The 17,224-nt window shown below is 42.0% G+C and overlaps 1 protein-coding gene across 1 annotated transcript in view; it reads right to left on the bottom strand.

Annotated features, from left to right (window-relative positions):
• The window catches only part of FREM2 (FRAS1 related extracellular matrix protein 2), a 288,153-nt gene extending 274,328 nt beyond the window's left edge, over positions 1 to 13,825 (bottom strand). The window contains exons 1-2 of the mRNA XM_006873709.1: positions 8,644 to 13,825; positions 1,625 to 1,714 (exon numbers count right to left, since the gene is read on the bottom strand). Of these exons, the coding sequence (XP_006873771.1) occupies positions 1,625 to 1,714; positions 8,644 to 13,825 (5,272 nt within the window). The remainder of the gene's footprint in view (positions 1 to 1,624; positions 1,715 to 8,643) is intronic.
• Between the last annotated feature and the right edge of the window lie 3,399 nt (positions 13,826 to 17,224).

Here is a 17,224-nt window from a genome sequence, read left to right as displayed (position 1 = left end):
GTGGCCTGACCCAAGCCATGGTATTTTCAATAATCTCATATACTTGTGAAAGTTGGACAAATGAATAAAGAGGACTGTAGAAGAATTGAGGCATTTGAGTTATTGTATTGGAGGAGAATATTAAAAGTACCATGGACTGCCAAAAGAACAAACAAATCTGTGTTGGAAGAAATACAGCCAGAATGTTCCTTAGAAGCCAGTATGTCCAGACTTCATCTCTCATACTTCATATATTGCTGACCTTCATCTCTCATACTTCATATATTGCTGACACAGTCCAGTGCTTATTGTATAAAACCAGCATACTAAAGTTTACTTACAATAAAATATCTCATTTGAGCAGCAAGATTCAAAAAACACTTATTTTTTATAAGTTTGTTTCTAGTTAGAACTCCATTTCACATTTAAATGCTACAGAGTTGTTTACAACTCCTAACAACCCTATACAGGATTTCTGAGAAGTGGCTGATGGCTTTGAACCACAAGAATACTTTCTATCAATATGTAAAATACTTAACTATTTGGTTACTATAAAAAAATAAAGGAATTAGATTTATTAAACCTTCGATTTACTGCAGAAATCAAATATGTTGGACCCATCAATTCTCTATTTTGTCTCTGGCACCCACTCAACCTATCCAATGTCACTTTTCAGATCTGTGAACATCTTGTCCAATGATATTTTACATAGAAACTTGCAGAAAGAGAAAGTGTAAAGACAAAATTTGGATGTTTGGGGGGGGGGGCAACTGACATAATAATGTGTAGTTAAAAAAAAAAACCAACAACACCATAAAGAAATATAATTTCTCCTATCACTTTCTTGTCGCTCACACATTTGGTCCACACACAACACATACTTCCAGAGATTTTGTTGCTTCTTCTGTGTTTTTGAAAGAAGAAAAAAGTCTCTGTGATCAATCTAGAAATGACTAGATTCTTTGCTAGTTCATAGGATCAGGAGCTGAACGGTGTGAGTGGTGGTATCAGGGTTTTGACATAGCAATGTCAAGAATGATCTTGAAGAGATTTAGAGCCCAAGTCATACCCCACTCTCTGTAGGCTCTTAAACTTTCATCACTATCATATAGTTGTGACTAAATCACAAAATTCCCCAAAGAAAGTCTTTAGAAATACTGATGTTGGCGATATAAAATGCACATTTATTTAGAACTCATTTTTTTGGTGAATGCTGCTCACTTTCTATCAACATCTGTATGTAAGTTATAAAAGTCGTCCACTTGCCAAGAGACATACTGTTGGGCACATACCTTGAGTGAAACTGGGGCTGAATTCTAGCCTCCTCATCACCTCAAACAAGAACTCTGTGCATAATCTGAACAACTAGACATGGGAATCCAATTTATACAGATTATTCTCTTTATTGTTTTACAAATTAAAAGACCAAATATTATATGCACATTGATTTATAGTCTTTGCAGAGCAGGACTATGCCAGATAAAGACTGTAAAGTTTTCTATTAGCAAATCCCAAATCCACTCAGTGCAAATCCAGGTGAGAATAAAGTAAGACTTGATAAAGATTCCTTATAATAAAGTTATCCAAGAGCAACCAATAGAAGCCACTCCCCTTTCTTACATCAACAAGACAGTGGACTACTTACCACTATCTTCAACTGTAAAATGGAACATATCACTTGTAGCATTAGCCCCTTCTCTTAAGACGTAGCATATTTTTGCATCATCGATGTCAGCTAGAAAATAACCAAAGGACATAATGATTAATTACTAGCACAAAGCTGATGACTTATTATTTATGGTCAATCTCATTCGTTTTTGCTTTTCTGTAACCACATTTAGGTTGTCTTTTCTTCTATGGGAAACAGTGCTATTTTATTTCTCAGATCTTTAGACCCCTTGATTTCAGCTGTCCCATGGAAATCTGATTCCTTTCACAAATAAATAAAATGTAGGAGCTAAGTTGTAATAATAGTAAGGCGTTGCCCTTCTTAATGGTATCTGCATGCTCATACACCAAAGAAGTGACTATCTATCTAAATGTAGAATAGCCACCATGACAGGTGGAAAGGAGATATTTTGAGACCTGGCAGATTTCCTGGCACACTTGAAATCACAACCTTCACCTCTTTGTAGGGCTGGCTTTCAGTAGAATGAGACTGTGCTCTCATTCTGGCTGACTTCTCTTACTTCTTGTGGTAAAATTGGCTATTTTTAGGTTCTCCAAAGTTTGAAAGAAAAAACTGATGAGATTAGAAAAAATTCCACAGATTAAAATACTATCATGACCCATTATCAGAAAAAATATAATAGAAAACATCTAATAAAAGCTGAAGCTTTTGTTTCTAGTAACAAAAGATTTGTACTACCCCAGAAATGCTTCTTATATTGCTTTATATTCTATTAGATGCATTCATTTGATTTTGGAATTTTATTAGTGTATTTATCCACATGACCAGTTCCTCTCTTGAATAATGCCACACAGATACTATAAAAAAACAAATATCCTTCTATCATAAATCAAATGTTCTGTTCTATGATAGTCATTAAACATAGACCATTATTTGATCTGGGTCAATCATATTTCCAAAGCTACAACAAAAATCAAGATCACAGCAAAAAATATTTTCAACCATGATGGTTGTAACATTTATTTGTCTAAAGGTGGTCTCTTCGTTTATTTCACCACCTAAGATATCTATTAAATTCATGCTGCGGAATTTTAAAGTTATATCTAAGAAAAAGATTTTATGAAAGAATATTTCAAAGTGATGTAATGTATTAGGCTCAATAAATTTCTTCATGAAAATCTAAAGCTCCATTTTATTGATATAAACCTTATGCTCTACTCTGGCTCATACCGTTTTGAGTGTTGATGTTGGTTATTTATCCGATTCCAAGTTGGTCCCCAATTTATGGTGACAGTATGTGTTACAGTAATAGTAAAACTTCTCCACAGGGTTTTCTACAATATTTACATAGTCTCTGGGGCACAAATGGTTAAGTACTCTACTACTAACCAAAAGGTTGGCACCTCAGAAGACAGGCCTGAAAATCTGCTTCTAAAAAGGTCATAGTCTTGAAATACGGAACACAGTTGTTAGCTAAAAAGCAGCAAATCTTTATAGAAGTGGTTCACCAAGAATTTCCCCTGTAGTACCACTGGCTTAAGCCAATTGCAAACTGCTTCCGCCATAGCTGCTGTTGTTGTTAAGTACCCTGGAAATGGCTCCAACCCTGTATTGAGTTTCTGAGGAGCAGATGGTGGGCTTGAACCACCAACCTTGTAGTTCAAACCGACTCCTTCAATAGAGGTACTGGAAGGTAAATTCTGAAATCTTTTGTTCTCCCTTAACACTTCATCCTTCCTCCTCTCAGATGTTTTTAGATGCTCAAGGAGCTCAGTGAAGTCCTCTGCACTGCTCTTTGACTGTCTGTTCCTACAAATTTCAACTTTTACAAGAGCAAGGTGAACTCTGGTCTGATTATATATCTTTAGCATAAAGACAACAAACTCTAGTCATGTGGAAAAGAGACATGCTTAATCCTCCCAAACCTTCTCCAATTTTAAAAGAAAAATTGAAAGGTTCTACTGTGAGAAAACAAAACAACAGGATAAAACTGACATTTTCATAAGCAAAAACTATTACTTAGGAGATATTGTTATTAAGTGAGATCGGGTTGGTTCTGACTTATCCAGTGCCTCAGATAGTTAAACTGAAATGAATCAGTGCTTTGATTTCTAAGAACGTATTTTTTGAAGTAAAGACAGTATAAATTCAATTATGTGACCCTGAAACCTCAGTTTTCCCTCTAAGTTAAGGCCAATAACGATGAGTTTGAACAAACCTCTAAAAATACCATAAACATAAATAAAAAGTATTGCTATAAAATCATAGAAACTTTATCAGATAAAAATATCTTAGTGTGAAGCTATTGTTTTTAAATATATCCTCCATCTAAGTCTATACACTTCTGTAGTTGGTGTTTCCATCTCTACACCCTTCCCCAAAGAAAGCTGCACTCTTTGATTTACAACATGTCAAAGTAATGGTTTTGGCTTTCTTGTGGGACTCAAATCATGTTGGTTTTCAATGTTCTTTGAGTTTGGGGAGCAAAAAGAAGACTAAAGGGGTAAGATTAGGTCTGTAGGGTGGATGGAGTAAAGCTTCCCAACACAGTTCTCATAGGACAGTCCTTGCTACTCTCAAAGAATAATAAGGTGCTTTGTTGTGATTGAAAAAAAATCCTTGATGCAACTTTTCTGTACTTTTTCTCACCAAAGCAGTTTCCAATTTTCTGAAAACTTCTTTGGAACAAATACCATGATTGCCCTGTGTCCTTGAGGAAATCTATCACAATGAACCCTTTGGGATCCTAAAAATTAGTCACCAGAACCTTCTGTGCAAATTCCTTTGCCTTAAATTGAACTGACCCAGCAGATGGCCTTGAAAGCCAGTTGTGATTGGACCTTTCATTGGACTCTTATGAAACTCAGACAAGTGTATTCCTGAAAGAACTGTCTGATGTTTAAACGTATTTTATTTGTAATAAACACATGCATGTAGGAAATGTACCCCTAACAGCAGTTTTTATTATTATTATTTGCCCTCATATATGTAAATATTCACTTACTTAAGGCACAGAGGACCTGGGAAGAGAAAATCCAAATAGGTAAAATGTTACCGTCCTTACGAAACCATGTAAGAATTAGTTAAATTCTCTTCATTATTAAACATGCATGTCCTGGGTTTGAGCTGTTATAATAAGCACTGAACTGCTAACCCCGGGTTCAGCGATTCAAACTCATCAGTTGCTCCTCAGAAACCCTATATAGTCACAACCAATTTGATGACACTTAACAACAACAACTTTACTTCCAGTATCTAAGCAATAATGGCTTGTTTTGATTCTAAATTAGTTAATAGTCCTAGTAACCACATTCTGATTCAAACTCTGAGGATATTTTTACTCTCCTGAAAGTAATTTATAAATTATCCCAAAGGAGATGTTGCTGTTGTTGTTAAGTGCCTTTGAGTCGGTTCCGACCCATAGTGACCCTGTACAGGGTTTCCGAGGTTGTAAATCTTTATGGGAGCAGAATGCCTCATCTTTCTCCCGCGGAGCTGCTGGTAGTTTCGAACTGCTGGCCTTAAGGTTCGCAGCCCGATACGTAACCACTATGCTATCAGAGCTCCCCCAAAGGGGATATCATCATGAAAAGAATCCAGGCACTTGACCCAAGTGACTTAGATCTGCGGTAGGGAGTGTCGGGACAATTTAGGGAACAAAGTTTGAAATAACAAAATAATTTCTACAATTTGTAAATTCTACCTTGATAACTTTTCTTGTAATGCATTTAAGTTTTAGAAATGAATTTTATTTTTTTCTAAGGACTATTTGGAGCCCTGGTGTGGTGCTATAGGAAAAGCTCGGACTGGTACGAGCAAGGATGATGGTTCAAATCCATCAGCTGCTCCTTGGAAATGCTATACAGAGTCGCTGTGAGTTGGCACTGACTCAATGACACTTAACAACAACAGCAACAATGACAATTTGGGAGTTCAAATAGCTGAGAACTTGACTATTAGACAAAAGACTGACAGTTCGAACCCACCGTCAAAAGACAGGCCTAAAGATCATAACCTTGAAATCCCTATGGTTCATAGAACTGTGTTCTGTGTTCTATGTTCTATATTCATAGTTCTATGTTCCATAGGGAGTCGCCCCATGAGTCAGCATCCTCTCAAAGGTTACTAACAATAACAGGGATAATTTAGGGGAATTGGTTGTTCAATGGTGGAAATCTTCTGTTTCATAAAGAAGACAAAATTTCAATTACTGACACCAACTTTGTGGCAGCTAACAACAGCAATAAAAAGTCCATTTATTCAATCAATTTGGAATCACATCTTCTAGCCACTTGTGTTAAATTGACTTTATTCTTTGAACAATCCATCACAATATTGTTTAGCTTATTCCGTCATGAAAACAGCACAAGCGCTGCTTTTGTTTCTCCCGTAGACAGCCATGGTAGCTAAACAATGGAGCCTTCTCCCTTTTTTCCCCATTCACTGAATATTCATATATAACCACTACAATCCAAACTCTAGCCTCAACTTGTTCAACCGAGGGAGGTGCAATGAAATATCACACGTGCCCTAAATAATATTTGCATCCTTACTGGTGCTTGAAAATTTGCTTTAAAAAGCTAATCTTAAAAGTGGATCTTTACTTTTAATAAAAAATATTTATGTATTAATCTGGTGTGGTGCTCTGGAATAATGCACTGAATCACAAGGTCGGGTTGAACTGCAAGATCAGTGGTTCAAATTCACCAGGCGTTCCTTAGAAACCCTACACAGGGTCACTATGAGTCTGAACTGACTCAACAGCACTTAACTACAATGATATTTACAAACAGACATAAATCATGATTACTCCAAGTCAGTAAGAAACAACTGCATATAATAAAACAGTATAACTTTCTAGTTTATTATCTAGGAAATAATATTCCAATATTTTGAGCTACAGGTTTGATCATATATAGTTTAAATTAAATAATTTGTCTATCTTCATCCAAAAATAACCACTTTGTAATGTGTAAAATCAATCTTTTTTTTAATGGCTGGTCAGAGAAGTGATTGGAAATAACATTTTCTATCCTCTAATATATTCCTTTTATCTGCTTCATTTTCCACTAAAGTAAACCAGTCTACGATTGCATAGCTTTCCCACCTTGGGAAGCCTGCGCGCGAAAGTCTCCTGGTCTCGCATGACACTTGGCACACTGAGGTTTTCCTGTTTCTGCAGGCCCTAGGATATATTCAGGCTTTCAGCCAAAAATCAGGAGGCTGGAGTGTGGGGCTATTTGCCAGCATTTAAAACAGAGAAGTAGTTCACTTTAGCACTACATTTGGAGACACTCTGTTTGTGAAAGCATTTGTTGTCTCAGATCACAACACTGTTCAGGAAAAGAACTCCCCCATGGGGATACCCTGGGGTTAAGCTCCATCTCTAACCACAGAGCCTTCAATAGGATAGATCTAGTTTCCACCATGTCAGCATGGTGAGGTTTTCATGAAAGGCCCAAGGCCCTTTGTAATCAAAGTCACAGGTTCTAGAGAACAGAGTCTTTACTCCCAAGCCAACAGACTGAATGGTTTTGTCCCTCGAAACTGAGTAAATCTGCAGAGGTCACCTGTACTTCCTGTCTCAGCCTGTGTTCACATACAAAGAAAATCCAGGTTAGGAAAAGCCTATAGTCTAATGAACACACACAGATATTAAGGTAAGAGGTGTTTTTTACTGTGACAAACAAAATGAGGTTTTAAATAATGAAACAATTTTTCTCTTTCAATGAGTAACTTTGTTAACATATCTCCAAGTTCTTAATAATGAAATGCATATATATTTTGGTGACCAGCATACTGCCATTTTATGCATTGCTAAGCGTACTCTCAGAGTCCTGGTGTGGCGCTGTGGGTTAATGCGTCAGACTGCAAAGTCGTTTGAACTGCAAGGTTGGTGGTTCAGGCTCACCAGATGCTCCTTGAAAACCCTATACAGGGTCTCTATGGGTCGGAATTGACTTGATGGCACTTAACAACAACAAGAAGCATACTCTCTGTGTTTGTGTATATAGTAGTATTGTTGCTGTTTCATGCCATCAAATTGGTTCCTACTCATAGCGACCCCATATAGGGTTTCCAAGGAGCAGCTGATGGGTTTGAACTGATGACTTTGTAGTTCAAACCAACTTTGCAGCCCAGTGCATTATCCTGCAAAGTAGCACATAGTAGTAATGACTCCTAAAAATGTCATTGTCATAACTCTAGACAAATATTTACCTTTTATGTCATTGGACAGGTATTAAATAATAAAATAACATAAGAGACTATACAAATATTGTTCATATATGAATATAAACAAACCTTGCTCTTGTAGCTACAGAATTGCTAACAACCGTAACAGTAATCAGAGCAGTGATGCTCTTAAAAATTCACCAAATTCAAGTACATTCGAAGGCTTTTTTTTACAAGTGGTAATTGATAATCATTACAAGAATGTTACATGGAGTCCTGGTGGGCACTGTAGGATAAACACTGGACTGCTAATCAAAAGCCTGGGTTGTTCAAACCCACCAGCCAAGCTTTGTAAACCCTATAAAAGGTAGCTGTGAGTTGGAACTGACCGAACCGCACTTAACAACAACAATACATAGTATTATTGAATACATAGTACCTTTTTCTCTAAGGGGCTAAAATGTTTTGGGAACTCTCTACAACATAAAACAGAGGCTGTTCAGAGGATAGGGGTGAAGAGTAGAACAAGGTTGGAGAGTCGGCCGAAGTACTTACTAATTCACCAAAGTTTACTTTAGAAGCATACCTTGCCACTATCAAAATACACTGATGCTCCCTCTAATGAATGTGGCTACAGTGGGACAAATGCCAAGAATGCAACTATTATCCCAAGAAAGTGAGTCCCTGAGTTTTTACCTTCTCCTTCCCTTCCTTTCCCTTCACAAGTTTCTTCCCCTTCCCTTCCCTTCCCTTGGACCTTAATTTGATGCTCTATTTCTGAAGTTGTCAATGACAGTCAGATCCTCAGGAAATAAGACCTGGAGTATAGTTTAGCTAAAAGAAAAAGCAGTAAATCATACCTTGTGTAAACTGAGTGACACTGTGGTTGCCTTGGCCCAGGTTGAAGAGATATCCATATTTAGGGGTCTCTGTCACAATAAACCTAAGAGAAGCATGTAAGCTGTCTCTGTCCTCCACTTTCAATACTTTGCTTGTGATCATGAACCCCAAACGGCCAATTTTCAGAGTGCGAAGTGTAGAGGCACCTTTATTCACTGCAATTTGGGGCACACTATTGTCAACAGCTAAGACCTGGATCCTCATAACTTGGGGTCTCCTGGTTTCCGATACTGCATCCGGAAAGACATAGAAGTCAGTATGAGTGCCATCGGTCACTGTGAAAGAGAAGCTATCTTCACTTGACTTGGTGCCATCATGTTTGTAACTGATTAAATTTTCATTCAAGTCTTGCTTCGTAAAAACCATGACATGTCTGGTATTGTTGAATAGGAGATGGCCATGAACAGGCACCTGAGTGACAGTAAATTTCAGCAGCTTGTCAGGAGTATCTCTGTCTTCAACAGTGAGTTCAAAGGGAGTGATCAGCTTGTTTTCACTTTCACTGACAACCAGGTTGTGGATGGTGACCACTGGCTTTTTGTTGTCCACATCACTGATGGAGATACGGAATGTCCGGAAGACAGGATTACGTCCATCAGTGACCTCAAACTCAAAACTGTCCATCTTCACCTCATCCTTGGCTGTGTGGATGTAGTAGATCTTGCTGCCAGCAAGTTGGAGTTGAGTGAAAGACAAGATAGACACCCCAGGCTGATCTGTGCACTCTAAGTGACCTTTCATGGGAGCTCTGGTGATGGTAAAAACAAGATTTTCATCAGGACTGTTCAAGTCACTTGTACTTAGTAGGTCTGTAGTAAGGGTCACTTTACCACCTTCCTTCAAAGACACTCCTTTACTTACCACATCAGGGAAAACAATATCAATGCTGCCAACAGATACATAAAAATAGCGATCGATGAGGGCATTGATTCCATCAGTCACATCAAATTTAATTAGGTCCCGGATGCCCTCTTGCCCAAAATGGGCATACTGAATTAAGTTTCTGTCCACTTCATCCTGGGTAAAGTTCATACCCAATGTTATATTTTCAAAGGCGCCTGTTGCTTTTTGTCTCTGTAAGAAGCCATGTCCTGGACCATAGCGAATAATATAAACTAAGGATTTATCTTCAGAATCCAAATCAGTGGCCATTAATACCTTGTTGCTAATAATTTTGGTTTGTCCAATTTCTATTTCTAGTCCATTATTTATGGTCATTCTGGGGGTCTCATCATCAACAGGGATAATCATAATGAGAACCATCTTTTCCACGGAATGCTTGCCATCTGTGAGTTTAATCACAAAACTGTCTTGCTGGGTTTCAGAATCATCATGTTCATAAATAATGCTGGAACTCTCTGTTATCTGGTCCAAAGTGAAACTTTCAACCAAAACCGTACCATTTATTAGCTGGTTCATGATGTGACCATGAATGGGAAACTGGGTAATAGTGAAAGTTAAATCATCTGGGGGTATGTCAGCATCAGCAGCATTGAGGATAGGGGTGTCAATTACCAGACTCATGCCTTCCATTACCATAAATTCTCTCATAAATATTTCAGGCTGTTCATCGTTGTTGGGAACGATAACAATGGGGAAAATGTGTCTATCTGAAAAGTTAATGCCATCAGAACAACGGAATATAAATCGATCTTCCACAGGCTCCACCCCTTTATGGATACTCTGGACATAGTTAATGTGACCTTGCCTGAGATCTTTCAGGGTAAATGCACTGATGGCAATTCCTGCTCTTGATTTTTCAGAACCTGGTGCTGGAGAAATGTTCTCAACATAACCTGAGGTAGGCTGAATAACTATGGTACACAAGATGTCATCGTTCAGGGAATCATTATCTTCAGCACGTATATATGTTGAGGTTATAACACCTTTTTCACCTTCCATAACTATAAACTGTTCACCCACAGAAATTTCTGGAGACTGGTTATCGACAGGGAGGATGGTCACCCACACAGTAACTCCTTGGATTGTATTACCACCTACTCTCCACTCTTGAGACGTTTTTGAGAGACTCAAGTTAAAAGAGTCGCCCTTGGGCAACAGGCCTATCTCACCACTAGTGTGAGCATAGACAACAGACCCCTCCAAGATGTCTCGTTGGGTAAATTGCTCTGCAGGCACTCCATTGACCCGGATTTCCCCATACAAGGGTGGACCTTTCAAGAGGAAAGTCAACATCAAATCATCAGTGCTCTCATCAGTTCCCTTGATAATACTGGCAGTGAGTTCAGTAGCTCCATTTTCCAAAACATCTAGATAAGTCCCCAGTGTGCCAGCAGGAAGGCTCAGCATGGACACCTCATCATCCACTGGCCGGACATTTACTCTAAGAGTGATGGGTACCACATGGTGTCCATCACTGACTTCTAAGGAGCAGCTATCAGTCAGAGACTCATATCCATGATGTGTGTAGGAAATCCGGCCCTGCTTAATGTCTTCCAAGTGGAAGATCCCACCCACATACAGTCTCTGTCCAGACACTTGCAAGTGGCCATCCTTGGGAGCCTGCGTGAGAGTGAAAGAGATGTGGGCCACATCAGTGTCCACATCAGTCGCATGCAACTCAGTGTCAGTCAGGATGTGGTGGCCCTTCTCCTGAATTGTGAAACCTGTGTTGAGGATCTCTGGTGGTTGATTGTCTACTGGCTGCAAGTAAAGGGTGAAGGTGCCTGGAGCCACATTTCCAGCTTGGTCCTCTACCTGGAACTGAAACTGGGCCACTCGGGCAGCCACTCCCAGTTCTTGCTCTGGAGGCCTGTAAGCAATTTTGTGGTGGTTGATCTGGGCTTGGGTAAAATGGGTCACTATAACTGAGGGATTGTCAGCCAGGACTAAGGTCCCCAGAGGGGCTGGCAAGTGGTTTTCATCAGTATCCATTGGTGGTTGGGTCACTGTGTAACGTAGTTCTCGGTCATCTGTGTCCATGTCAGTGTATCGCAGCCACTTCTTCCTCAGTGGTGTTAGCTGGGATTCCTGCACCACCATCCGTAGGGGACAGCCACTGCCCAGCTCTGGAGGGAGGTGATCCACGGGATGAATTCGTATCACAAATCTCTGTAGCCCAGACTTATTGGGGGGGTCATGGTTATCCTGGACTCTGAATATGATCTGATCAATGACTGGCCCAGGATTATGGGGCCCGGAGTGCCTATAGAACAACCTGCCCTCTAGTATGTCCCTCTGCTGCCACTCTGTCACTATGCGCTCATAGAATGTTCCCTGCTTCCTCCAAGGGCCCCTGATGAGCTCCTCCTGCTCATGAGGAGGATGAGTCTGACGGAGAAGCAGATGCCCTGTAGCCGAGTAGGGGGCCTCCAGCACAAAAAACAGCAGAGTGTCATCTGAGTCCATGTCTGTTGCACTCAGTGTGAGGGGCAAGATGGGCACAGTTTCACCCTCTGCCAATGTCAGCCCTGTGTTGGCATTGAGGACAGGTGACTGGTCATCCACAGGCACTAAGGTAATGGGGAACAGGAACTGCACCTGGTGCCTGCCTCCTCCGTCTACCATGCGAAGCACCAGGTTGTCACTTAGTGAGCCATCTTTGTCATCATGCTGGTAGACTACCTGACCAGCTGCTAGCTGGGCCACAGTGAAGGTCTTGGGGGCAGAGTTACCACTGGAGACACCCAAAAGGACAAGATGCCCATGCCGGAGCCCAGCAACCACCTCCAGCTGGACAGCCTCTAGATCATCCTCATCACTGATGACCAAGTTTTGTGGCCCACTCCCTGCAGGGCCTGTGAGGGGCTGAGACTTTCCCTCATAAAGAATGAGACCAGAGTTCCGGGTTACCACTGGAGCCAGTGTATTCATGGGCTTCACCACGACCATGAAGGCAAAAGGGTCTGAGGCTGCTCCTTCAGGATCCACTACCTCCAGCTCCAATTCAAAGAGACGCTCCTGGTCAGAGTCCTCGGAAGGAGGCTGGTAGGCGATCTTTAGGAGGTGCAGATCCCTCTGAGTGAAGGAGGAGAGGGGCAGGCTACGGTCATCAGTGCTCACAAAGTAGCCCTGGCCGGGCTGGAATGGAGAAGTGAGGTTGAAGACCAGCAGGTCTGGAGTAGACTCGGCATCCTCAGCTGCCAGCATGTCAGGGGTCAGGGCGGTCAGTACAAACTGATCTACCTCCATCATCATCATAGCCACAAAACTGGGCTTGGGGGTGGTGTTCTCGGCGCCTCCCCGAATCCTCACCAGCACCTGGAAGTGCTCACGTTTCAAAGCAGGACTGCCTACAGGGGTTCCCCGGGTGCGGAGCTCCACCACCATAGGCACCCAGTCTCTGTTTGGTGAGCGGCTGGTGGCTGTGTGGCGGTAACGCACTCCTAGCTCCTGAAAAGCCTTGCAGTCCATCAACAGAGGTTCCAGAGCAGCCCCTTGTCTAACTGCGCTTGGGACCTGCGGGTAGTGGAGGAGTTCCCCGTAGCGAGGCAGCGCGCTCAAGCCAGACAGGATGCCCACACGGCACTCCTCTGTCTCAGGGTGGTAGGAGAACTCCAGGCTCCGCGCGTCCAGGGCATTGCTGGTCCCCAGCAACTCCTCCACCACAAGGGGCAAGTTCCGAGTCACAACCTCCAGCTGGGTAAAGACCACTTCCACCTCCAACACCAGGGGTAGCACCACCGCCCCGCCCGGCGCGTCGTAGCGAAGTTGCAATCCGATGCGATCCCGCGAAGGGCTTCGGGCTCCCAGGTGAGAGTAGCGCACCTCTCCAGGGCCGAAGTCACACGGGAAACGTCGGGGACTCAGGCGACCGGGCCGCTGGGCCAGCGCGTCGTTGTCTAGCACGACCACAGCACAGCGATCCCCCGGCTGCACCTGCAACACCAGGTCATGCAGCGGATCCAGCCATACTTCACGGCCGAAGGGCACCCGGAGCCCGCGGTTCGCCAGCACTATGGCTTCCTCAGCGGGGACCCCCGTTGTCCCCGAGATACCTGGGGGCAGCAGTGACCGACTGGGGACAGCTGGCTGTCCCAGGACGCGGCTTACCAGTGACAGGAGCAACAGCAGCAATAGGAACAGCAGTTTGGGCAGCGGAGGAAGCACTGGCTGAAAGCTGGGGTTCTTTGCTGCACCGCGCGCACGCGAGGCTCTTCCGGAGATCCCGGCTGCATGCATAGTCTGGAGGTCGGGGCTCGAACAGATCCGCTTGAAAGTGTGCAAAGTCATTCCCCTGGTAGGGAGCAAGTCACCACGGAAAGTGCCAGGGTTTAGTAACTGTGGCTGGGTCAAAAGGATGGGAACGTTGGGGCCACCGGTTAGTATGACTCTGCTACTGCGGGCTCAATCGCGCTGCAACGGAGTCCCTCCAACTCCTCCTTCCCAGGTCCCCAGACCCGGAGCTTTGAGGGAAATCCCTCCTCTCGCACCCCCGGGCTCCAGCCCTATCAGGGGCCAATCGTTGGACCCGGGAGGAGGCCCGGAGTCGATGGTTGGGTAGCAATTTCTGCCAGTCAGCTTCTACAGCCAGAGTGGGCTGGGAGGAGAGGGAGGGCACAACAGGTTGTTCTACAAGCAAGTCGAGTCTGGGCTTGGGCTGCCCACCAGGGATTGCTCCCTGCTCGTTGCTGAATGGAGCTCCCCCTCAGGGGATTCCGAATTCGCCGCGGGGATGGTACCCTACTTTCAATGGTCGGCGAAAGAGAATTTAGGGTTCTAAGTCTCCCCTCACCAATTCAGTGGAGTCCCATGCAGAGGTGGTCATTTCTCATGGGGAAAGTGAGATTCAAGGCTGCTTGATTCTGAATCGAAACCCAGAGCAGTTTGCGGGCGACTATGAGACAAATTTGGAGTCCTGGTGTGGCGCTGCAGGGTAATGCACTGGATCATAAGGTCGGTTTGAATCGCAAGGTCGGAGGTTCAAACTCACTAGTCGCTCCTCAGGGTCACTATGAGTCGGAACCGACTTGACGGCACTTAATAATAACAATAATATGGGACATGTTTGCAAAAGTAAGGCAACTGGAACTAAAAGTTCGAACTAGAGTCGCACCCTCTCTAAGGGCCTCCAAGATTAACAGAGTAAAAGGGCATTGGAATGCGTGAGAAATGCAGTCTGGTCAGAATCGCGAGACTGGGTCTGAAGAATAAATTCAAGGAAATGTCGCCCCAGGCTGTGCCAAAGCCGCTCTGTTACTGTACTTGTCTTTAAAGATGTTCCTGTACTCCTCACGTTAATTAGACCAAGTACAAACTAAGTCTACTTGTCAGCATCACATTTCTTTGTATGCCAAGAGAGCTGATTAATAGCCGGAGGGCGAAAGAAAAGTAAGCTAGATCCTAGTTCAGTCGGTTTAAAGTCCGAGGTTAACTATTCCTTCCCCCATGTGTTTGTTGGGTTTCCTCAGTGTGTTGATTCCTTTTTTTTTTTTAAAAGGATTTCTATCCCATCCACCCACCTCACCCCCATTTTGGATTGATTCTGTAGGCAGGCTTGCTTATCCTGGCCAAATGTTTTATTCTGGGCAACGCTCTTTTCTCTCCAACAATATAATTAGTATTAGTAAGAGAAATACAGACTTGGAGTAACAGTCATGTTTCCCTTTTCCTTCTCAAAGATATTTTGAGTTTGGAAAAGAGAGAAACTGTTTGGAACTGTTCTGCTTGCTGTCTTGGGTTTCAGGCTAAATTGGAGATGTAAAATGAATGTGTGGGTTAATTTCAGAAAGAAGCATATATTCCTTTTAACCCTTTTGTACCTTTATTCTGAATTCCCCAGAGCCAGGATTTCCACCCCTCCACCACACCAACTCCTTATATAGTGTAGATGAGCCTTGTGGTTCTGTAGAATATGCAAGCACAAGCTCAATGGTTCGAGCCCACAGGCTGCTCAGTGGGAGAAAGATGAGAGCTCCCACAAAATTTTACAATGCTAGGAAAACCAGTACAAAGTCTCTATGAGTCGGAACCAACTCCACTGCACGTAACAACAACAGATGTGAAATGTCAAATTTTTCTTCATGCAGCCCACTGAACAGTGTCTTCCCTTGGAGTCAGAGATGAAAAATTCTGATTTTTTCCCAAAAAAGCCCAAGAAAGAATAGTCTAAAGGGAGTCTCTCACCCAAACAGAGAAACAAATAAACCTACAAAACATTTAGTTATGACAGTACTGAGTTTATTCTCTGTGGTCAAGTTTGTGTAAAGGACTTTTGAGGTTCACTTAAAGTTGATTGACATATTTCACCATTTAGTACAAAATGAACATTTGTGGATATTGGAGGGAATGTGTCCAGTATTTCAATCATCTGAGAAAATTCCTGTCCAGCTTCTAATGACTGTCCCAATCTTTTTAAGTCCAGTTACCAGGCATTCAAGCATATAACCTTCTCTACTTACTACTATTTACAATTCCTAATACTTGTAATTTACAGTGTGTAATTTGCTTATGTTCTCATTCTCAGATAGTTATTTGCTTCAAAAAAATCAGATTTATAAAGAAATTGATGATAAAAGGCAATAATAATGAAATCTAAAAAAAAAATTAAAGATGAGTTACCTGACTTACGTCAGAATGAAGTTTCTATGCAGTCACTGGAAGGGAACCCAGTAGTAAGTTCGGGAGCACCTGCATTTTGGAGTCCTGCTCTGGCGCTGTGGGTTAATTTACTGGATTGCAAACTGGTTTGAACTGAAAGGTTGGTGGTTCAAGCTCACCAGTTGCTCCTTGGAAACCCTGTATGGGTAGCTATGGATCGGAACAAATTCAACTGCACGTCACAACAACAGCCTGCATTTTATAATTTATTATGATTATTTATGATTGGATAAGAAATTCAGATTGCAAAGATAGGAATATTCTATTATTTCATGTTCACAAATAAATAGTATGATACCAAGTGAAATATAAATTCACTACCAGAATATGGTTCTTTATATGTTATATTTCAAATGCTTAAAAATCATGTTCTTTTTTACTATTTGGGTTGGTTCCATTTGATCCCCATTATACTTATCTATTTTAATGTGATAAAAACACACATAAACCACTTGCCAATTCAGCAAATTTTTACATGTGTAATTCAATGATGTTGGTTAGACGCATCATGTTGGGCCACCATTGTCACTATCCTTTTCTGAGTTACTCCGCCACCATTAACATAAATTCAGTGTCCCTAAACAGCATCTCTCCCTTTGCCTCTCCCTTCCAACCCTGGGAATCACTAATAAGCTTGGGTTTCTAGATATACATTTAGCTATTTTGTATCAGTTATGTGTTTGAAAAATTTTTAAATGTCAACTGGAAGCATTATGAGCTGGGTAAGTTTTTACAAGAATTCCACCAATAGCCTGGCCACCCCCGCTACCCTTCCCCCAATACTTCAGAATTTTCCTTTCCTCCTTTTAAAGTCCAACTCTGTTTGAATTGCAAGCAATGATAAGATCAGCCTTTGAGGTGAGGTAGCATGCCTGAGGGGCACAGTTCAGTGTTTTGTTTCACGGTAAGGAGAACACAGGTCAATAATTATTTTTTAGAAGTTTAAAGAAATCAATAGTTTGTGGCTTTTTTTTTTTTTTT

Source organism: Chrysochloris asiatica, unplaced genomic scaffold (assembly GCF_000296735.1).
Source record: "Chrysochloris asiatica unplaced genomic scaffold, ChrAsi1.0 scaffold00250, whole genome shotgun sequence".
Taxonomy (NCBI): domain Eukaryota; kingdom Metazoa; phylum Chordata; class Mammalia; order Afrosoricida; family Chrysochloridae; genus Chrysochloris; species Chrysochloris asiatica.
The sequence above is the reverse complement of the archived record's forward strand: the minus strand, read 5'-3'. Positions and strand labels throughout refer to the sequence as shown.